The sequence below is a fragment of the Dasypus novemcinctus genome, chromosome X (assembly GCF_030445035.2).
Source record: "Dasypus novemcinctus isolate mDasNov1 chromosome X, mDasNov1.1.hap2, whole genome shotgun sequence".
NCBI lineage: Eukaryota > Metazoa > Chordata > Mammalia > Cingulata > Dasypodidae > Dasypus > Dasypus novemcinctus.
In genome coordinates, this window is record NC_080704.1 from 67,842,454 (window position 1) to 67,865,930 (window position 23,477).

At 40.2% G+C, this 23,477-nt stretch overlaps 1 protein-coding gene across 36 annotated transcripts in view; it reads right to left on the minus strand.

Moving 5' to 3' along the window:
- ARHGEF9 (Cdc42 guanine nucleotide exchange factor 9) overlaps positions 1 to 23,477 on the minus strand; it is a 530,054-nt gene that overhangs the window by 342,983 nt on the left and 163,594 nt on the right. For 24 of the 36 annotated variants that reach the window (XM_071212901.1, XM_071212902.1, XM_058291384.2 and 21 more), the window contains 2 exons: positions 22,478 to 22,609; positions 5,087 to 5,330 (listed from right to left, as the gene is read on the minus strand). In XM_071212901.1, coding sequence (XP_071069002.1) covers positions 5,087 to 5,330; positions 22,478 to 22,609 — 376 coding nt within the window. The remainder of the gene's footprint in view (positions 1 to 5,086; positions 5,331 to 22,477; positions 22,610 to 23,477) is intronic. The other 12 variants (XM_058291386.2, XM_058291388.1, XM_071212916.1 and 9 more) reach the window with 1 other exon arrangement.

Sequence of the window (23,477 nt, forward strand, 5' to 3'; positions counted from 1 at the left end):
TATGAAATCTAGGCTCTCCTGTGTCTTTGTTTGCCCGGTTGTTATGACAAATACCACACAATGTGTTTGTCTCAAGCAACAGAACTTTACTGGCTCTTGATTTTTGAGGCTAGGAGAAGTCCAAAATCAAGGCATCAATAAGGTGCTTTCTTCCCAAAATCTTCCCAGAATCTTCTGATGCTGGCTGTGAAGAACCTTGGAATTCCTTGACTTGATTCCTGCCTTATGTTACATGATGATATCCTGTTCTTTTTTTATAGGTTTCACCTACTTCTAGCTTCTAGCTCCTTCCTGTGGCATTCTCTATATCTGAATTCCTTCGTTTATAAATGAATTTAGTAATCAAGATTAAGCCTTACCCTCATTCAGTTGGAACACACCTTAACTAAAATAACATCTTTATGCAATCTTATTTATAATGAAGTTCATACTTACTGGAATGAGGATTAATATTAAGAACATGTTTAAATTGGGAAACATAATTCAATTTACCACAACCTCCCTATGTGAAAAATAGACCCATTACTTGAAAGAGTAAAAGGTAAGTAGGTAGGTAAAAATGCAAATTACTTAACAGAGTCACTTATGTTAAAGTTAGGGCATTGATTGGGAAGGGATATAGGTTGGGAGATTCCTAAGAACACTCCCAGGTGTTATGATTTGCTAGGAGGACTCATAGGATTCAGCATATAGGACAGTCATATACTCATGGCTATGACTGACTATGGTAACAGGATACAAAGCAAAATCAGCAAAGGGAAAAGGCTCATGAAGTGAAGCCCAGAGGAGAGCAGGCACAAACTTCCAAGAGTTCTCTCCCAGTAGAGTCTCATAGACCATGATTATTTCTCCCAAGAAGGATTTGTGACAATAAGTGTGAAATGTTGTCTACCAGGAAACCTCATTAAAGAAAGAGTGCCCAGGGTTTTATTGAGGACGCATCATGTAGGCACTCTCTTCTTAACATATACCAAATTTTCATACATATACCAATATTTCAGAAGGTAATCAGGTGCTAAGCATATACCATATTTTTTGTACAAATAGTTTAGGCATAATAAGCAACTCTTATCAGTTAGGGTGGTGGGGACACTCCCCAAATCCATGTTCCCAGATGTCAGGCAAGAACTCACCTTACAAGCAGGCCTTTTAAAGGATAGCAATCAGGTCTCCTATGTTAACTCTTTTCTCTATAGAATGACATCCCAAAAATTGGAATGGGGGCATTTGTGGGGAGATCCTGATGAAGCTGGTGGCATCAAACTCCTGCCAAATTTTCTTTGCCAGGAGAAGCAGTCTTTCAACTATTGTTTGAGGAGGTTAGTATCCTTTTGTCTGAAAACTTGTAATGGACTCCCCTGAAAAGTTATCTTCTAAGGCACTGTTAATCATCTTCAAGACCTACCTCTATCACTCTTCTTTCTTTTGTAAATATAATTAGATGCAAGTTCCAAAGGTACCAGGAAGAAATTCAAAGTGTGATCCACAAAGAAGTATAATAAACACTAAATTAAATGAATGACTTTTTTCAATTTATATAGGCCGAAATCTGGGGAATATACATGGAAGTGTCTATCAAGTGTGTGGTATAATGGTGGAAGGAACATAAAGTTGGATTAGTTTGAATTTATTGATATGGGTCCACTAAGCAAAGAATTTGGAATGCATAATGTATCTCAAGGGGTTAGAAAAGGCTGTAACAGTTGGTTTTGTTGGTTAGCTGAATGTGTATCCACAGGTGACGGATGCTAAACAAAGATGAAATGCCAGAACTGCCTTGGAACACTATAGTGGAATATATCCAAAGGTTTAGGGAGATTGGAATGTTAAAGTAGATTTATCTTGTAAGACCTGCTCACACAGCCTAGGAGTGTCCAAAGTACACACCTTTCACCATGAGTATGAGAAATAAATTTATGAGGAGAGCATCAGCATCTTTGAAGATCACTATAAACACTTTTTTCTGTAGGTGAGAAGTTAGAGTGGAAACTGCTGCCACTGAACTGAAATCCTCAAATGTATTGGGCATAACTGCATCTTGGAGTGGCAGGGTCAAGTGGAAACCCTTATCATAAAAAAAAAACAACCAGTGGGTGTGGTTATCATAATGGACAGTGGAGTCAAAGCAGTAATCAGTAATCAGAATAGTTGGACTTGCAGAGACCTATCATTTTTGCTAGGTGATCTTGGAATCCCTAGAAAAGAAACAGATGGGCAGCCTACTAAATTCTTATTTGATCTGGATAAGCAGAAAAGATCCAGGTCTAGTGAACAAGAGTCTGACTTGAATCACCAAAATAAAGTCCCAACACCTGAACCAATCCCAAGAATTGTGCCAGTTTACCGACCCAGAAACTCTTGAATGGAGGGGAGCCAAGTCCTCTTGAGGAAGGAACACATCACATTGACAAAAAGATATACTATTAATCTTTCTCCCAGCCTTCCCAAAAGAGATCTATAGCCATGTTCCAGTGTATCAATAAACTTGGAAAAGGAAAATAATCAGATTTCTGGGGCATTTCTAGACATTGTCAGACACTGGGTCTGATCTGACATTAGTTCTCCGAGACCCAAAATGTCACTAGGGTTCACTAGTCAAAGCAGGGGCTTATGGAAGTCAGGTGATCAATGAAGTTTTAGCTTAGGTTCATCTCACAGTAGGTATAGTGGATCTCTGAACCCACCTTGTGGTTATTTCTTAGGTTCTTGAATACATAATTGGAATAGATATATTCAGCAATTGGCAGAATCACCACCTTGGTTTCCTGACCCATAGAGTGAGAGCCATGATGGTAAGAAAGCTTAAGTAGAAGACACTAGAACTGCCTTTATCTAAAAAAAGTGGTAATCCAAAAGCAGTGTCATATTCCTGGAAGGGTTGCAGAGATTAGTGCTACAAACAAGGATTCAAGGTTGGTGATTCCTATCACATTCCTTTCAACTTGCCAATGGAAGAAGGCAGCTAGGTATCAGAAAATAACAGTGGATTCTTGTGAACTTAATCAAGTGGTGACTCAAATTTCAGCAGCTGCTCCAGACATGGTTTTATTACTTGAGCAAATTAATATATCCCCTGGCACACTATTGAGTTGGTGAACACTTTTTTCTCTATACTTATTAGTAAAGACCATCAGAAGCAGTTTGCTTTCCCCTGGCAAGACCAATGACACACCTTCCCTGTCCTACCTCAGCTCTTTAATTCTATGTTATAATTTAGTTCATAAAGCCTATGAATGCTCATCTATTCACAGTGATATTATGCTGATTGAATCTGGTGTGCAGAGGTAGCAACTACACTAGATATATTGGTAAGGCACTTATTTGCTACAGGGTGCAATATAAGTCCCAAAAAAATTCAGGCAGCCTTCACCTTAGTGAAATTTCTAGAGGTCTAGTACATTTTTTAAGGTATAATTCCATTCCCCTTAGGAGAGGGACAAAGACAGAAACTCTGGGTCTTCTCAGGAAATTACAAAGCCTGGCTGTGTTTAGCAATTTTTTATGCCAGAAAGTCAGAACTATGAACAAGAGACCAGAAAGTAATTTTCATGCTACAAAGCTATTATCAATGAGGCTTAAAAGCCATGGTTGGGAAGCAGGATGACATATAGTTCTACCTGTCATATCACCTCTTGGAAAGGAGAACAACCTGTTTTAAGCCAAAGAGTATGTTTTAGTGATTCTAAATCATGCAGTTGACCATGGTATTAGACCCTGTTATATATTCTATAATTTACTTTAAAGTACTTCCATACAGACAGTGGGATATGCATAACATATTAATTTTCATGTACACTCCAGAGGCATTTAGTTTGATGTGGGCTATGGATGGGAGTCTCTTTGTCTCTTCCAGAGATAACCTTAACCTAAGCTGTCTGTCCTGACTTGTGGGTGTTGGATGGTGAGAGGTTGCAGCCCTGCCCTTGGTAACCATGGCAACAACTCCAGTCCCAGGAAACAGTTTATCAATGCAAACTCTATAAACTTTAAATATTCAGGGAAAATGCAAACCAAATGTGCTAAAAGCTTATCTAGAATGTATAAAGTCAATGCTAAAAGCTTACCTAAGATGTGGAAAATATATGCTAATTCAAGCCAATTGAGAACTGAAACAAAAGGACCACTTGGCCTTTCCTCTCTGTATAAAAGGAACTTGAAAGTCTTGTTAGGGGCTCGGGATTGAAACAGAAAGCTCCCGAGTCCAGATGGTCATCAATAAACCATTTTTTCTTCTCAAAATCATTCCTGATTCCTGGCCTTTCTATACACAAATAATTGAACCTCTCTCAAATTCTACAACAAGTTAACACCTGAAATACCTTAATCAGGAATAGTCTCTTTAGAGGTGATTTGTTAACATCTTAAAGACTCAGAAGCCTTTGCTCCAAAAGTCACTATTACCAGCAGTTCAGCCATCCCAATGAAGGAGGCCTAATTAGTCTAACCTACGTTAAATTGAATTTTCATTGGTGAAATCAATGCTGTTCAAGATGTGCAGATCGGTTAAAAACGTCTGATAGGAACTTTAGGCCTCACAAGAGAATTTAAGAATCTAGTGAGCCCCATAGCCTTTACCATTCAGAAAGGATCCTGAAGCTTAAGATTGCAAACAAGTCTTAGGTCTTGGCCCTCCTCAGAAAATTTTGTCACCAGACTCTGCTAGAAATCATGTTGAATTTCATCAATTTATTATCAAATCTGCCTTGATTAACCCTTTCATAAATGATGTCCTCATGAACCTAAGTAAAGAGAGGTGGAACTTCATTGAGATTACATAACAGTTTGTTTGCCTTCTTTGAGTCTGTTTGCTAATAAATGTTTATATGTTTGGTGGAATCCAGCCTGAGGTTTGTTCTTAGGGTAATCTTATCTGATAATGAGATTATAGGGGAGGCTAACCTATAGCCTCCACTAACCCCTGAGGGCTGGTATCTACCAAAAAGAACCTAATCACAGGGAACCATCAAAGTGGCTCAGGCAAGTTTGTAAAAGAAATTTTCCTTCTGACTCTAGAAAATGAAAATCAATATAAACCCTCTCTATATTTTTATAGCCATATACTTCTTTCACCTTTCAAGTTGCTTACCAATTTTTTCATCTTCCTGTACCATTTTCCTCTCTTCTCTGAAAGCCCTGAGCCAGCGTATTTTTTCCTCCAGCTTTTTGGCAAAGAACAGATGTATCTCCTCAGTCTCCTTGTTGTGAAGCTTGAAGGCATTCTTCATGCTAACGTTAAAGTCATCATCTCTACCATCTTCGATATCGACCACTTCATATTTATCCATGTCAATACGGCCTTTGTAGTACAGGATGTCTCTCCGGATCAAGTCCTAGGTGTAAAGGAAGAGAAGGCTTTTCATTGGAGGAAGGTGAAGAGTGGGAATCAAGAGAGCTGACGTATGGGCACAGCAGGACACTAACACTGCCACTGTTTTGCAGTACCAATTAGGGATTGATTTTGTTCTAAATTGACAGGTTAGTTAACTAGCTAGTTGTTTAACTAGAGAAAGCCTCTGATCCACATTCAGAGATTCTATCTAATATGCAAGCATTAATCTTTATACATTTTTGCAAGACTGCTGATAGAAAGCAGGAAGTAGTAAGGTACAAAAGCACTACTAGTAGGGGCTTTTCCTCTTCCAAAGGTAAGCTTGCCATAGGCAAGAACTTAGTCAATTAGTTGCCAGAAATGTGTCCAGGAATCCATCCAGGCCACTAATATCTGGATATCAGAGGGGGGGAAGTGGTAAGTGCAGCCAGATGGCCACAGACTGCTGGTTGGGAAAGGTTGGTCTCACATTTAGGACTCTGGGTTTTTTTCAGAGAAAGCCTAATTTGGCAGCAGAAATGGGGGTGAAAGTAATGAAGAAGAGCTTCATATAGTGACATGGATAAAGCTCACAAATCTTGGTGAATAAGATAAACAACCTTTGTAGATGGCCACAACAGTATGTGGATTTTATTCTGTTGTTATTTTGCTCTTGGGATACAGAAATCATAATTCCCTGTCCATGAGACAGTCACCATTAGTTCACATGTAGTACTCTTATTTATATATTTACTTACTTATTTTAGTAATGTAATAAGTATCACCAAACCCAACACCCAATCCGAAAGGTAGGACTCCAAGGCAGCCTCATATTAAATCCAATGTTCATCATTCCCTTAGATTCCTTTTTTTTTGTTTCATCTGTATCTATCCACTTATATACGGTTTAAAAAGACACAAATCAATGCTTAAGAATACATATATATATATGAAATTATGAAGAAATGCATAGCAATGATATAGGCCAAACTCAAGAGAGTACAGAAAGAAGATTAGGGAGAGGCAAGAGAGGAAGAAGAACATGAAGCAGGGGAAGGAAGGGAAGGTAAAGAGTGGGAGGGAAAGAAGGTGCTAGGATAGTTAGGCTGTTTGTAATGAATTATTGCTACTGAATGTTAAGTACATGAATTCTAATTGGATTATTTTGCTATCTTTTTGAATGTCAGCTATTTCATAAGTTAAAAATAGAAAAATAGAGTAATTGATGAAATGACCTGTGGACCTATGGAATTATAGGTCTAATAAGGAACTGTTTCTGAGAGTGGTCTTTCAGCACATCTTCCTCCTCTCAGCAGTCCCCTTGGGCTCCACTGTGAGCACATCCACTGCTGAGCCACATGGGCCATGTAGTGTGGCCAAGTTTGGCCTAGGAATGCCCCTGTGAGCCTTATCCTGGCAGATGTCCTCTACTAGTAACAGGGATCCCTTCTGGCTAATGTCCACTCCTTTCTGCTTGCATTCTGGCTTTGACGGAGGAATAAAATATGGATTAGAGTGGACTTATTGATATTCTACTATGGAACTAGTATGACTAGTAATGGAAGAAACTGTAGCATTGATATGGAAAAAGTGGCCATGATAGTTGCTGAGGGCAGGGAGAAGGAAGAAGAGATGTGAGGTGGGAGCATTTGGGGACTTGGTATTTTCCTAAATGATGTTGCAGAGACAGATGCTGAACATTATATATCCTGCCATAACCTCCTGAATGGACTGGGGGAGAGTGTAAGCTACAATGTAAACTATTATATATGTGGGGCAGCCATGCTCCAAAAGGTATTCAGCAAATGCAATGAATGTGCCACAATGATGAAAGAGATTGTTGATGTGGGAGGAGTGGGGTAGAGGGGGTGTATGGGAACCTCTTATATTTTTTGAATGTAACATTTAAAAGATAAATAAATAAAGAGAAAAAATTTAAAAGTCAATACTTCAAATACTTATTAACTTTTATTAACATTTTACATTTCAGTTAAACCATTACTGTTGTAATGAACTGCTTGACATAACTTACATCTCAGGCATAGGCTATTTGCAAATGATCTGCCTTTGTCCACTGCATTCTCAGTCCTAACTCTTCACACTTAGCAGTAAACCATATTCACCTGAACTCTTTAGTAGGGTTGGGGAAGGCTAACTTTAAGGATGCCCACCATAGCTCTGTCAATTCTGAAGCCCTGAGCTGGGAAACACAGGTGTTGAAATGTGTTGCAAAAGTAACTGCCACGTTGTTCTTTTTCCTCCCATAATGATGGTGCATATAAATAAGCTGAAAGTACAGATGAGGTCTGATCTCTTGGGTATCCCCAGCATCAAGTTCACAGGATTGGAAATGGTCAGTTATACAGAAAGGAAAAATATTGCCCCAAGCCTGTTTCAGCACAAGGTTTTCTTTTTGCCATGCTCAAAATACAGAAGTTTATTCTTGGACCAAAAAGATTGGGTGACTCCCATGCACTGACTTCCTCAGTTCTCAAGCATACCTTGTGAGAAACACACAAAAAGTGGGACTTGTCAGGCTAATTTAACTACAAAAGCAGGGCAAACTTGGGAGAATGGATGAATGTAACATAGCTTGAACTTGTAAAGGCTTTGAATTTTGCCTTACAATACACATTAAGCAACAAACTGGAAAGCCAGGTCTGGATCACACAGCTAATAGGTGGGTGCCCACCTGGCTAGAACTCAGGCAGCCTAAACTTTCCTCGGTTCCTAACTTCAGCCTGCAGCTTCCTTTCCCCCTAGTTGGTTTGTCATAATCATTGTCATCCTCAACACCTTTGCTTGTTTCTAAATTGGAAAGGATGCGTATAATCTTGGAGCTACATTGAAAGCATCAGCTTATTGTTCCTTTAGGTATTTATGGATGACAAGGAACTAAAGAATATCTACTTTTATGGTAGGGAAATAAGGCAAGAGAGATGCGTTATTAAAATTCCCTTTGCTGTCTTGGTAGTTCACCAGAGGTTTGAATGTGAGTTTTCAAGCACCAGATTAGTTTTAACCAAGTGTAGAGATGTGACAAGAATGACTAAGAATGACCCACTGGTTCAGGAAGTCTAATCATAAAGGGCAGTTAAGCCCACAAAATTGCATGGAACAGTGGAAAGAGGTGTGGTAGAATCTGAATCCCTGAGTTTGAGTCATAGCTGCTTAACCTACTAATTTTGTGGTATTGAGCAAGCCAACTAAACTCTCTGAGCCTCAATGTCCTCAACTGTAAAGTCAGGAGAGTCATCTCTACCTTGTAGGATAGTTGTAAAACTCTAATGAAAACATGCAGTTTCCAGGCCATGAGGCCAGCTTTGTCTGCTAAATATGTTGCTGAATTATCTTGGCCCCTGGTCATGTTTCACAGCCTTTTAAAATCCTCTTTTACAAGCCTAAAAATTTCACTGCCTCCTTTAGTTCATTTAAGCTTTCAAAATAAATTAAATATTGTGAGCCTCAGAAGACTTGCAACTCCTACCCTCTGGTTTATTGGACTTACCCAGGCCAGCAAAAAGGGAGGTGAAGGTCAACTTCCACACCAGGGAGCCAAGAGTGCCTACAACTGCAAGTAGGAGAATTTCATCCAACATCTATGTGGAATTTAAGCCCCCTCTCTATATAAAGGTGGAATGGACATAACCATCTCAGGATCCACAGGGTGGAGGAATAGAGTATGGATTAGAGTGGACTTACTGATATTCTACTATGGAACTATTGTGATTAGTAATGGAAGAAACTGTAACACTGATATGGAGAAAGTGGCCATGGTAGCTGGTGAGGGTAGCGAGAGGGAAGAAGAGATATGATGTGGGGGCATTTTCAGGACTTGGAGTTGTCCTAGGTGGTGCTGCAGGGACATATGCTAGACATTTTATGTCCTTCCATGGCCCACTGGGTGGACTGGGGGAGAATGTAAACTACAATGTAAACCATTATCCATGTGGTGCAGCAGTGCTCCAAATGTATTTATCAAATGCAACGAATGTCCCATGGTGATGTAAGAGGTTGTTGATGTGGGAGGAGTGGGGTGAGGGAGGTGGGGGTTATGTGGGGACCTCTTATATTTTTTGAATGTAACATTTATAAAAAAATAGAGAAAAACAAATAAATTTATAAAATTAAAAAATAAATAAAAAATCAAAGTAAAGGTAACTCTGAATATTTTTTCCATTTACGTAGCTACAAAACTGTCCCTGGAAATTCCACATGCCATTTCAAGCGAGGGGTGATTTGCCCCCCTCTCACCAGAGTCACACATCATATTTGGCCTCACACTAATATTTGCTCTCCATCGTAACCACACCTCCTATTCTAATCCTTCCCAGGTTTCAAAGTTAAATTCACATTCTATTCTTCCCCAAATTTGTCTTCCATGACTTAAGCCCATGCCTATGTGGTTCTCTTTTTTTTTAAAAGTTAGGTCAGTGAAAAGAACTTATTGGGAAATGGGGGAAAAGAACAGAAATTGCTAAGAAATCTGAGAGAAGGATGGAAATATGCACCAAGATTTGAGCAGGCTCCTCTAGGCAGAGAGTGAGCTTTGGTTTGTGTGGTCAACTTTTAGGCTATTAATTATTCCTCCCCTTGCGCCTAATGTTAAGGGGAGGGACCCCAGCTGTACTCCACCAATGATGGGGCAAATGATGAGGCCTGTTTGGAATATCTAGGGCCTTCTCTTGGCCCCCGAAAGAGTCCCAACTGGAACCTCAAGGTCAAGGTCTCAGTGGGGTCTCACAGCCATGTTATCTGTTGGTCATGTTGTGGTTTGTCTTCTCCTTATTTCCCAGTACTATCCTGCCTCAACTCACCCCTCAGAGAGTTCACGCCCTTTTTCTTAAGGTGGTGCTGAGGGCAGATTTTCATTCTCCCATAGTTATTTCTTGCTGGTTATGACAGTTGTCCTTGCCTGACAGGGCATAAACCTTTTTGGCTATTCTATTGTGATTGAGGGAAGATGCGTCTGGCACCTGGGTTGGAACTGGATGAAATCCAAACATAACTAATAAGGCATGGATTCTGTAAGAAATAAACAATTCAAATTTTGAAGATGCATGGTCCTATTAAAAGGATAAAGAAGATGATGATAGGCAGGGCCAAAAAGGGGCCAGCCATGACATACTGGACCACAAGAGTGAGAAAGGCCAGGTGCCTTCAGAGTCTGCATCCTCCTAAATTTGATGGGAAACAGCATTCTTACTTGAGCTATCTTATGCTATAGGTTAACTCTAGGAAAAGACTGTGGTAGACCTGCTGGGTTTGGTATAAACTGCCAACCTCAGCAGTGGTTATGCTTAGGATATCTAGGCGAGGCACTGCCCTAGACATAAACTCACAGAGACAGTATAGGCAACAACAAGACAAACATATGGCAAACAAAATAAAGATTTTACTTAAGACAGCCAATCCTTTATCTTATAAGCATGTTCATTAACTACTTAGAAAATGAATTACATTTATGAGGACTTTTAACATGTTCAATATCCCTCTGCATATCATTTAGATGAAACATCATCATAATCATCAGGCATATAGGTACAGGACTTAATACTAAGCAATGCAAAAGTTCCTCTTTGAGGAAACTTCTTTGGCCTTGCCTCGCCCAGGGCTTTTCCAGTGGTTTTCTGACAAAGTTCCAGAGATCTTTCTGCTTAGTTTCTGCAAATGGAAAGGGGATAAAGCCTTCCTGAGCACCAATTGCCTGTGACCCTATGGAGACTAGGCGGCCCACATGTCAGTTGTTAATGGCAATCTGAGTGCCTTCCCAGAGACATGGTGAATGCATGCTCAAAATAGACACTATTTGGGTAGTCGCAACTTCCTTACATAAATGGGGATTGTTTCTTATAAGATTCCAGCCTCATCTTTTCCTTTCTGCTAGTCCAAATTGAAAGATACTAAGGAAGCCAGAGCTTTTCCAAGAGTGTTACAGCAGTCTGAAGATAGGCATCTGGGCCCTAAACTGTGGTTGCAGCAAAAAGTCTACTACCATCCCTGAAATTACATAATTGAAAAAAATCTCAGCTATTTCAATCTGGCCTCACTGGGTGTTTGTGGAGCTTGGTAAAACTGCAGAACATTTTGTTCAAAGGATAGATGATGCAGTCTCAGAAATGCAGTTGTTCAAGACTTCCGTCTGCCTCACTTTTTTGTCAGGTCCTTCCTGCTTCTTTAAAGAGAGACCGGGTTACTTTTCCCTGGCTTGGACCACCCCAATTTCCTCTCCAGATCCTGGGGATTTGGAGCAGATTCTTAATAATAACAAAATAACAACAACAACGAACAGGAGCAGCAGCAGCAACCATAGACACTTAGCATTTTCCATATGCTAGGTAGTAGTTTAAATGTTTTACATCTATTAACTGAAATATTCTTCATAGTACAAGTTAAGTATTGTTACAACCCCATTTGATGTGGAACTGTTGGCACAAAGTAGTAGAAACATGCTGAAGAATAAAAACCACTAAATGCCAGAGCTGGGCTTTGAATCTGGGATGTCTGGCACTAAGATCTTTCTTTTAACCTTTGTGCTATACTGCTTCTCAAAAACAAAATCTGCTGAATGAATTGTTAGTAGCCCTGAATATACAGAAAGACCATCAATGGCTGATATTTACTAAGTTCTTACTATGTACTAGGAACTGAACCCATATTCTCTCACTAACTTTCATAACATTCCTTCCATGCACTACCATTATGATCTTCACTTTACAAATGTAGGGGGTTAATAAAAGGCACAGAAAATGCCCAAGGTCATACAGCTTATAGAAGAGTGGGAATTGGTGCCCTCTAGTCTGGACTTAGAACCCATGCTTGTAATACTATATTCCACTGCTCACCACTACTTCAGGTGGTTCTGCCCAAAACCTCCTAAGATAAGTTTTATCATCAGCCTGATTTGACGTTGAGGAAAATAAGGAGTTTAGATATTAAAAGGATTGACACCCAGGTCTGTGGTTGAAATTATAAAGTTGAGAAAACTCTTTGGAAAATATAATAAGGAAGGATTACCTGTTTAAGGTTCTTAAGGGGGTTATCTGGCACAGGGACCTGCTTCTAGGGAGTTTGTGAGTGTTCATTTTGTAATAGTGTGTTATATCATTGGGTGGAGACCCATACAATGAATGCGAAGGGGTACCCAAATCCTGGGGAGGCCTGATGTTCTCAAATACAGGGATTGTGTCTCCCGAAAGAATTAGTGGCTCCCAATGGGCTAGGACAGTCTAGTACGTCAAGCCCTCAGCATTGTTGCAAGTATCTGTGAATCTGATCCTTCAAGCACTGAAGATTGATTGTCACTGTGGGCCCTAAGGGGAGGGGGAAAGAAGTACAGAAGAGATGGAAGCAGGGTAACAGGGGCCAATGGAAGTGTTCTACAAGATCATGCAATGATGGACATCAGACATGTTAAATTACATAAAAAATGTATAAAAGTCTATAGGCTAAAATGTAAACCATAATGTAAACCCAAATGGAACCATGTTTGATATAGCTATGTTTCAATATCTGTACATCAGCTGCAGCAAATACAACATGAACATGTAAAATGATCATTGCTGGGGAAGGGGGAAAAGGATTTGATGTTGGATATATGGGAGTCCCCTATATTGTATATGTGAATTACTGTGATCTAAAACATTTTTGAAAACAAATTAAAAATTAGAAAAAACAATAAAAAAGAAAGGATATAGACACTGAGGAAGAAATGAAAAAAAAATGCCTTGCCACTGTACATAAAGGGCAACACCTATTACAGTGATGAAAGGCAAAATGTCAAAAACAAAGTTTTTAAATATTTTTCATTTTTAATACCCAAATTTATTTTTACCTTATTTTAGTTTTTCTAAATTAAGATGTATTGTATTTCTAATTTGTATACCTATCATTATATTTCATTTTCCTACTAACTGAATTTGTCTATATGTTAGGCTTCATTTTTGAAGAAGTTTTGGACCATAGAGAAGTTCAACTATGGCAGGGAAGGAACACTGGTGTGCGGTGTTATTGATGGGGGGCACATGGTTGGGAGGGAGTACTCCAGGGCATGTATATAGGGTACAAAATATGTTTGGATATGTGTTGGGTATTTTAATAGAAGATACAGTTACAAATACACTGAAGGAGTAGTGAGTTCCTAGCCAGGGGAGCACTGTCACATTCCCCAATGGAACAGCAACAATTCCCCAAATGCAATGGCAAAGACCAATGGATGTTGCTCAAATGTGGCCACTCTCTAAGCCAAACTCAGCATGTAAATGAATTACCTTCCCCCCAGCATGGGACGTGACTCCAGGATATGAGCCTCCCTGGCACTGAGGGATTACTACCAATCCCTAACTGGTGATGCAACTAAAAGAGACCTTGAATAAAAAGGTCAACTCAGACCAGCAGATTATCTCATCATAAATGTAGGATCATATGTTAAAAACTGCTTTTTGACCTTGAATAAAAGGGGGGAAACGGTAAAGACAAATGCATTTATATGGCTAAGAATCTTCAAAAGAGGGGGAAATGGAAAGGACAAATGAGTTTATATGGCTATGAGTCTCCAAAAAGAGCCGGGAGATTATCAGAGGGGTCGCACTTATGCACACCTGAGCAGAGTCCCAGAAACAGATAAAGTAGATACAACCTCAGGTATTGGTTCTTCTGAGGGCTACAGAAACCCACAGGTTCTATGGTCATGGCAGATGGAGTTCTGTGCCATGTCAGTTGGCCCTTATTTGGAGTTTGTGATTCTGTGTGATGGAGTTGGACTCAAATGTGATTTTTGTCCACAAGCCTCTCCTGTTACTTTTACCAGAACTGTGGTTGGTGCTGGGGTTTAATGTATGCCCAGGGGACCTGAATCTCTGGACTGACCATGTGATAGCCAGGCCCTGAGCCTCAAGAGACTTGCAACTCCTACACTCTGGTTTATTGGACTTACCCCACTCAGCTAACATGGAGGTGAAGGAGGTCAACCACCATACCAGGAAGCCAAGAGTGCCTACGACTGAAAGCAGGAGGATTGCATCCAGGATCCTTGTGGAATCTAAGCCCCCTCTTGATATAGATGTGAAGTGGACACAACCATTCTAGGGTCCACAGGATGGAGAAATGGAGTATGGATTAGAGTGGATTTACTGATATTCTATTCATGAAATATTGTGATTAGTAATCAAAGAGGGTGTGAAATTGGTATGGAGAAAGTGGCCATGGTGGTTGCTGGGGGTGGGGAGTGGGAGGAGGAGATGTGATGTGGGGGCATTTTCAGGACTTGGAGTTGTCCTGGGTAGTGCTGCAGGGACAGTAACCGGACATTGTATGTCATCCCATGGCCCACTGGGTGGACTGTGAGAGAGTGTGGGCTGTGATGTGGACCGTTGACCATGGGGTGCAGTGGTGCTCAGAGATGTATTCACCAAATGCAACGAATGTCTCATGATGATGGAGGAGGTTGTTGTTATGGGGGAAGAGAGGGGTGAGAGGGGTGGGGGGTTTTGGCGACCTCACATTTTTTTAATGTAACATTAGAAAAATAAAGACAAAAAAATTTTAAAAAAAGAGTCGGGAGGTCATCACACTTACAAACACCTCAGTAGGACCCCAGAGAGAGCCAAAGTGGATATAATCCCAGGTACTGGTTCTCGTGAGGGCTACAGAGACCCAGAGTTTCTATGGTCATGGCAGATGGCTCTGGAGTTCAGTGCCATGTCATTGGGCCCTACTTTGGAATTTGTGTTCCTGAGTGTGATGGAGTTGTACTCAGATGTGACCTTTATACACATGGCTTTTCTGTCACTTTTACTGAAGCTGTGGTTGGCACTAGGATTGGTGTATACTCAGGACACTTGAATCTCTGGACTCTCCATATGCCAGCTAGGCCCTGAGCCTCAGCGAAGTTGTAATTCCTACTCTCTGGTTCATTTGACTTACCCAAGTCAGCTAACAGGAAGGTGAAGATGGTCAATCACCACATCAAGGAACTGAGAGTCCAAGCAGGAGAATTGTATCTATCATCTATGTGGGCTCTAAGCCCCTTCTCAATATAGAGGTGGAGTGGACATCACCATCCGAGGGTCCACAGGATGGAGAAATAAAATATGTATTAGAATGGGGAAACGGACTTTGGCCCAGTGATTAGGGCGTCCATCTACCATATGGGAGGTCCGCGGTTCAAACCCCGGGCCTCCTTGACCCGTGTGGAGCTGGCCATGCGCAGCGCTGATGCGCGCAAAGAGTGCCGTGCCACGCAAGGGTGTCCCCCGCGTGGGGGAGCCCCACGCGCAAGGAGTGCGCCCGTGAGGAAAGCCGCCCAGCGTGAAAAGAGAGAGCAGCCTGCCCAGGAATGGCGCCACCCACACTTCCCGTGCCACTGACGACAACAGAAACGGACAAAGAAACAAGACGCAGCAAACAGACACCAAGAACAGACAACCAGGGGAGGGGGGGAAATTAAATAAATAAAATCTTTAAAAAAAATATATGTATTAGAATGGACTTACTGATATTCTACTATAGAACTATTGTGCTTAGTAATGGAAGAAATTGTAGCATTCATGTGGAGATAGCGGCCATGGTAGTTGCTGATGAGGGCAGGGAGAGGGAAGAAGAGATATGATGTGGGGGCATTTTCGGGACTTGCAGATGTCCTAAGTGGTGTTGCAGGGACAGATGCTGGACATTTTATATCCTGCCATAATCCACTGGATGGACTGTGGGAGAGTGTAATCTGCAATGTAAACTATTATCTATGTGGTGCAGCACTTCTCCAAAAGGTATTCAGCAAATGCAATGAATGTGCCACAATGATGAAAGAAGTTGTTGATGTGTGAGGAGTGGGGTGGGAGAGGTGTGTGGTATATGGGAACCTCTTATATTTTTTAATAACATTTTTGTGATCTATATATCTTTAAAAAATTCAATTAAAAATGATGGGGGTGGGGGGATAGGGAGTGGGGTATATGAGAACCTCATGGGTTTTTTTTGGTTGTCTTTAAAACAGAAAAAGTTTATTATTAGCATTTTTATTCTACTTTATATATTTTTTCATTTTTGTCTATTTATTTTTTAATGTTACATTAAAAAAATATAAGGTCCCCCAATGTAAACCCAACTGTTAACTTGTTTGAAAGCTATTGTCTCAATAGCTGTACATCAGTTTCAGTAAATACAGCATGAACATGTATAAAGATTATTGCTATGGAAGGGTAAAGGGTTTTATGTTGGAAATGTGGGAGTACTGTATATTGTATATATAAATTATAGTGATCTTATGTTTTTTAATGTAACATTTTGTGTTATCTATTAACTTTAAAAAAGATAATTAAGAAAAAAAATAAAACTTTTAAAAAAAGATCAGATGAAATAGATGAGTAATAGTACATCTATCTGTGAAGCTCAGATTACGTATGTTGATGATGAAATTATACATGTCACATTTGTGATAGCAATTTGACATTGCCTTACAATATAAATTCTTATTTTTGGATGCAGTAATGTAATTCCCAGAAATATATTCCATAATTTATTGTGATTTTATTTTTTATGGAATTTTTTATTCATACCTAATAAAATTATTACTTTTTAAAAGAATAATAAAATAAAAGGACTGACACAAGATGAAATAAGTTTGTAGGTGAAAGAACAGAGTCTAAGAATCAGGTGTTCTGGTTTCAAATCCTCATCTTCCTTATGTTCTATCCCCAGTTCTGTTGCTCTTGTTGCCTTTCTGAGTTGTCCCATATGGCTCCTTTTTCAAGTCTGGCCATTCAGTGCAAAAATAATGCCCAAATGCAGACAGTTTCCTGAACAGAAGTCTCTCTAGCATCCTTACACCTTATTTGGTTCTGATATCCCCAGAATATGGTAAAACAACAGAAATACTGAGCAATGATGTCACAGGGGACAACAGATCATGTCTAGACTGGCACAAGTGAGGACAGAGGATGTTGGGGAAAAGTATTTGGGACACCTGCAAGACTTCAGGAACGTTAGCTGAGGGAGAGGAGAAAGAAGATTTCCCCCTTCCCTGGGGAAAAAAGAAAACCAAAAGGGGAGGGGAAATCTCCTGAAGGATCAAAAGACTTTTTGAAATTATCATTAAAGGGAGAAAATAGCAAAACACATTAATAACTGCATAACTAAAATGACAAGGTAATAGATACAGAGGAGCAGAAAGGTGACAGGGAAAGATTTGGGACAGTAAAATTTAAAGAAAGTGTCACATAATTAGAAGCCACTGGTGTCTTTTCCCAATTAGTCTAATTTTCATTTTAAAAGTAACTTTGTAAGTATTTATTCACTCACATACACACACACACACACAGAAAAAAGTTGTTCTGAGGGTTCGGGCTACTCTCATATTGCAATATACAAAATGAGCAAATTTTGTGTAAATGACTGGAAATTAAGAGAATATTAAGGGTTGGATGGGAATTTAGTAGTTAGACCAATGATCTTTATCTAGTGCTTCAATCTTTTCTATACTAACAAGTCAGGTAATCATCTAGCTCATATTTGGAAGCTTTTAGTCATGGCAAAAGGCAGGCTATTTCTTTGTTAGGGTGGATAGAAACTAAAATTAATGAGCACCTACTAGGTGCCAGATATTCTATTAAGTATTTTTAAATGCATTGGTTTCATTTACTCTTCACAATAATCCTATGGATAGCTATTATTGCCATTTTACAGATGATAAAATGGTAGCATAACAACTTAAAAGTCACTTTGCTTGAAACCATACTGTTAGTGATTACTGGAAGCACAATTTCAGCCCAGAATGATCTGATCACAAAGTTTATTCTTGATCTACCACTCCACATTGTTTCTGTCTGTGGAAGAATCTGAAATGCTAGGCCTAAATTCAGATGCTCTCCATCTGATACAATTTTCCCAATACAATCTAGTAATGGGCAAAATAGAAACTGAGTTTTATGTTACATGACTTGCTCTTTGGAAACCAATGCTGAGTCCATGTGGTGACGATATCTCTTTTGAAAGTTTCACAGACTTTTTTTATAATCCTTTATAGAACTTTTACAAGCTCAATGGCATAGCGGTTACCAGAGTGGAAACTGGTGCCATCTTGCCTGGTTTCAATTCCTGGCTCCATCGTTTACTACTAGCTATTCATCACATTGGATGAATTGTATAATTTATTCATACCTCACATTACATATATGTAAAATGGGAAGAATTAAAGTCCTACCTCATAGAATTATTTTGAGGATTAAACTGAGTTATGAATGTAAAGTTCTTAGAACAGAATTGTAGAGGCACTCAATAAATGTTAATTCATTACTATTTTACTATAAACCTGTACTTTCCAGAATCGTTTTACTTCTGATTTAGAAACTAGTACATTTTCCCATCTATAGTCTCTCAAAGATCTCTTGGGACTACCAATTTTGTCAGATTTACCTACTATACTTCCACAAGCACATCTGAGAATTTCAGTACCTATGGATATATATATTTTTTCATTATAATACACTTAAATTTCATTAGATAACAAGGCCCATGAAGGTAGAGCTGACTGGCACAGAGCAGAGTCTCAATAAATATTTATGGCATGAAAGAATGGATTCAGATCAGTAAGGTGCTTTCTTATAATCTTAGGTATTTAGGGCTTCAATTCCCTCTCAATCAGGTTTATGTTCTCTTTCCCTTGAAAGAGTAGTTTGTGTTCCTCTGCTAACACTAACCATCTGCCTCAAGCAGGAACTTGTCAGAGTATCCTTTTTTTTTCTTCTTTCATTGAACAGATCTTTAAAAATCATTGAGGGGGGTGAATGTAGCTCAGGGATCGAAGTGCCTGCTTCCCATGTACAAGGTCCCAAGTTCAATCCCCAGTACCTCCTAAAAACTAAAAGTCATTGGTATCGTCTTGAGCATTGTTTTAAACTTTAACTCATTCTGGGATTCATGAAACAATTTCTACACTTCTACATTATTTTGCTCTATTTATATATCATATGGAAAATGTTATATATTATACAGTCACTCGCTATGGGCCCTTGTTTCTTCTTTTTTAAGTATGGACTCATAAGAAAACTTATATGTAGTCACATTTGTTTATTTAGTTTGCTTCCCTCTAATAAGGATTACTGAGTTTGGGGGCATCCGTTTAAATTGGCACAACCTTACCTGCCTCACCCTACTTCTAGTCCTTCTCCTTCCTTTTCCTTTGTGGAATTCCTTTGTCAAATGAATATTCACCCCAAGCAAGCATTTGCCCATTCCTTCCAGCTCACTACCTCAGAATATCTTTTGTAGTAATGGCAAGAGATCCTTAAAGAACTGAGCAAACAATAGCCCTCGTCTTTTTCCACACATTCTTTTGGCCCTATCATCATTTCTCTATAGTGTACCTCTGTTTACTGAGGAGAAAGACCTGTTGTAGATAACAAATGGAAATCCTCAACCATCATTTTAACACAAACATCACACATAGCTTTAATGGTCTTTGAGCAATCAGACTGTAGGCTGCTCATGCTCTGGAAAGCCAGTGTCAATATGGCTCAGGTATATGGAGTAAGTAGCCCAGAGTAGCCTTTATACCACAGACTCTGGGTCAAATTTGTTCTAATAAGAAAGTCCATGGTTCCTGCTAGAACAAGATGGCAGGAGGGAGGCTATGCCTACTTCAAGGTCACTGTTCTTTCTGTCATCGTCCCCGTTGTCTGCTACCTCCATCCTGTCAGCTTGGCTGGTTTGAATCCCCAGCCCTGACCTGACTTTTGGTTTCATTGACTTCCACTAGCTGGACTGGTGTTGATTCACTGGTCCATCTTGATCTTCCATTGATCCTTGGCCTCTAAATTGGGCCCACTGCTCACCTTGTTTCTTCCTTTTATTCTTAGCCTTTGCTTCATTGTTCTATGTCTTGGCTCCTGGCCCTGTCTCCCATAGCCATTGCTTTCCATAACCCATTATCACATTTTACTTAAAGTAACCCCAGCATTGACTGATAGATGCCAAAATTAACATGGTCTGTGGGGTGGGGGTGGGGAGACCCTAAAACAAACCAGTTTCCTTAATTGTTTTGTTGTTTCTTTTTCTGACTGGTTGTGCTAAGCATGAACATGCCTCAATAGGAAGAATAAACATATGCCTGTTGGTGACATGGCTGACATATTGAGAATTCCCTTGGCTACCTAAATTAACCCTCAAAATTTCTGCTTCCTGATTTAATAGAATTCTTGGGAAGAGCTGGGGGTAAATAAGACTTGGTGTTTGGACAAGTTCTACAATCATAAAAGTTTTTTCTTCCATGGTCAGCACCAGATCAAGGCAGTTATCCCCCATCCCTTCGTTCAAGGGTTCTTAACAAAGAATCCATGAGCTTGAATTGAAATTAAAAATAAAAACATTCTTGTGGGGATATGTTAGTGCAGGTGCGATATTTATATTAAATAATACAGAGTATAGGGTGGACTTAATAAGGGGTCTGTGGTTTTCACCTGCCTGGCAAAGAGGTCAATGGAACAAAAAAGGTTAAGAACCCCTAATCTAGTTGGATATTTGGTTCCATAGCTGTCATTCCAAAGCTATCCCCAAAACACTGAAGCACTCTTAATGTAAGTGAAATTTCTTCCCTCAATCCACTGTCAAAGGCAAATGGACAAAGACAGAATGCAACATATGGGGCACACATATATACAGAAAGAATAGAGGCCTTACAAACAATTGTGGGGAAGCAGACTTGGTCCAGTGGATAGGGTGTCCGTCTACCACATGGGAGGTCCACGGTTCAAACCCCGGGCCTCCTTGACCTGTGTGGAGCTGGTCCATGCACAGTGCTGATGTGCACAAGGAGTACCCGTGTAGGGGAGCCCCACGTGCAAGGAGTGTGCCCCGTAAGGAGAGCCGCCCAGCGCAAAACAAAGTGCAGCCTGCCCAGGAATGGTGCCACCCACATGGAGAGCTGACACAACATGATGATGCAACAAAAAGAAACACAGATTCCCGTGCCGCTGACAACAGAAGCAGACAAAGAAGAAGATGCAGCAAATAGACACAGAGAACAAACAACTGGGGCGGAGGGGAGGGAAGGGGAGAGAAATAAATAAATAAATCTTAAAAATAAAAAATAAAAATAATAAAAATAATTGTAGGTGTCATGTTCTAGAATGGAAAAAATGACAGTTTGACTTAGTGACCCATGACTCAGCACTCCTCTTCAGAGGCATTCCCTCCAGTGTGTGAGACAGCCTAGGCGGCTGGACAATGGAGAAAAGTTCAAGAATGGGGAGGTTAATATGGAAAGTCACACTATGCATTCTTTGTTTCCTCTCTCCTTTTATGTTCCCTAGCCCTAAATTCTTCCTCACCAATCCCTGGAGTTCAAACTTATCTGAAATCCTTATATTGAGGGAAGGGGGGGGGAGGGGGGACTGTATCCCCTAAGGAGAATTCAGGCTGAGAACATGAGAGAAGGCTAAGAAACTAACACTTATACTGAGTCATCCAGGGGTCAATGACAAGAGCAAGGAATCTCCTCAAATGCACTACAGTGAGGGGAAGAGGAGGGAAGAGAGCATAGTTAGGAGTTATGGGGAAATGATGCAACTTGTGTAGGAAATGGGTAGAGATATGCAGGGCATTCCTGCACCAAAACAACATCAAACTGTCAGGTCAAAAGTTGGAAGCCCTATACTGGTCCATAGGGCAAAGCGTGTCCAGAGCCATTGAGTGAAAATTGGGGATTGCTCAGGGAAGCTACTGTTTACCAATATATCAATATTTTTCATAATTGGTACAAACCAGGGGGTATCAATTCTGGGTGTGAGTGAGAAGGGGCATCATGAGAGGAAGAGAAGGCATAGGGTAAAAAAGATACTAACGTTAGTGATGGTAGCACAACATTGTAAATGTAATTAATGCCACTGAATTGTAATCTTAAAATAGTTAAAATGGCAAATTTTACATTTTGTATATGTTACAACGTATTACAGTAAAATATCTTTTTTAAAAAAACTAGAAAAAAATGAACCAATTTCAGAGTTTCATTGCCCATAAGCCAACTGTGCCTTTGATGTTTATGCCACACTAGTACCCCTGACATGGAATTGCTACAAATCTCCTGTCCTAGCAGTTTTTGTACACTTCTTTGGGATCCTGGTATGATGGAGAGGATGTGGCTGGTGTCTCCTCAAGGAAGAAGGAGATGGGGTTTACCTTCTTGCAGAGAACCATCTGGTGGTCAAACAGGAAGAAGACCCGCTGCTGATTGCGGCCGTAGGGCTGGTAGATCCAAGCCATCTCCCCAGTGTAGATCAGTTCCGAGCTCCTGTCTAGGATGTCCTCACCCTGGGAAGGACATATGATGGTAAGAGGGAATCAAGCAGGAGAGTAGGTCCTGTCACCTGCCGAGAGGTACCCAGGGTTGGGCATAAACTAGGACAGAAGGAGGTCAGAAAGAGCCTGGTCAGGGAGGAAGGAAGGATAGAGAGCTGCCTGGGAATGTTCAAAAGGCTTTACAACTCCCTGAGCTGGGACCACCCAGCACTTGTGTTCATCCAGAAGCCAAATAAGCCACACCACCTGGACTGCTATAGTCAAGGCCAGCTATCCTTTGGACCTGGAAGCACTAACTGTGATGAGGTGTTCTCTGTCTTTCTCTCTCTGAATCTTAGTCTCCTCTCTGTAAATCAATATGCCCCCTCTCTCTTGGCCCCAATCTCTCAGTATCTTTTCTAGTAAGTAAAAAGTAAATAGGAAATCTCAGCAGGAGTAAGAAGTCTACCTGCTTCCCAGATGAGTAGAGGGAAGCACGGAAGGGAAAGGAAGATGATGATGAGAGAAAAAGAAAATCCACTTACCTTCTTATAATTGTTTTTCTTCTCCTCCTTGCCACATGGAATCAGACACAAAAACTACCAAGACTCCCAATAACTAAACAATTCAATTCTTTAGAGTTTGTGAGTGCCTCCATTTTTATGGTAACTGCTATATCAGAGGTAAATGTAGGTGGAGGTATCAGATGCCAATTCAGACATGGCCCCTGACCTCAAAGAGCTTACATTTCAATGGGAAGACTAATGCAGGTATGCTTACAACTTATAGTACACGAGGCAAAACACAGAAGCCATGAGCACAGATGTGTGTGTCTACAGCCTATTTTGAAAATGTGAACAAAGAACAGTGGTTCACAGACAGTTGTCACTGGAAGTGCTGA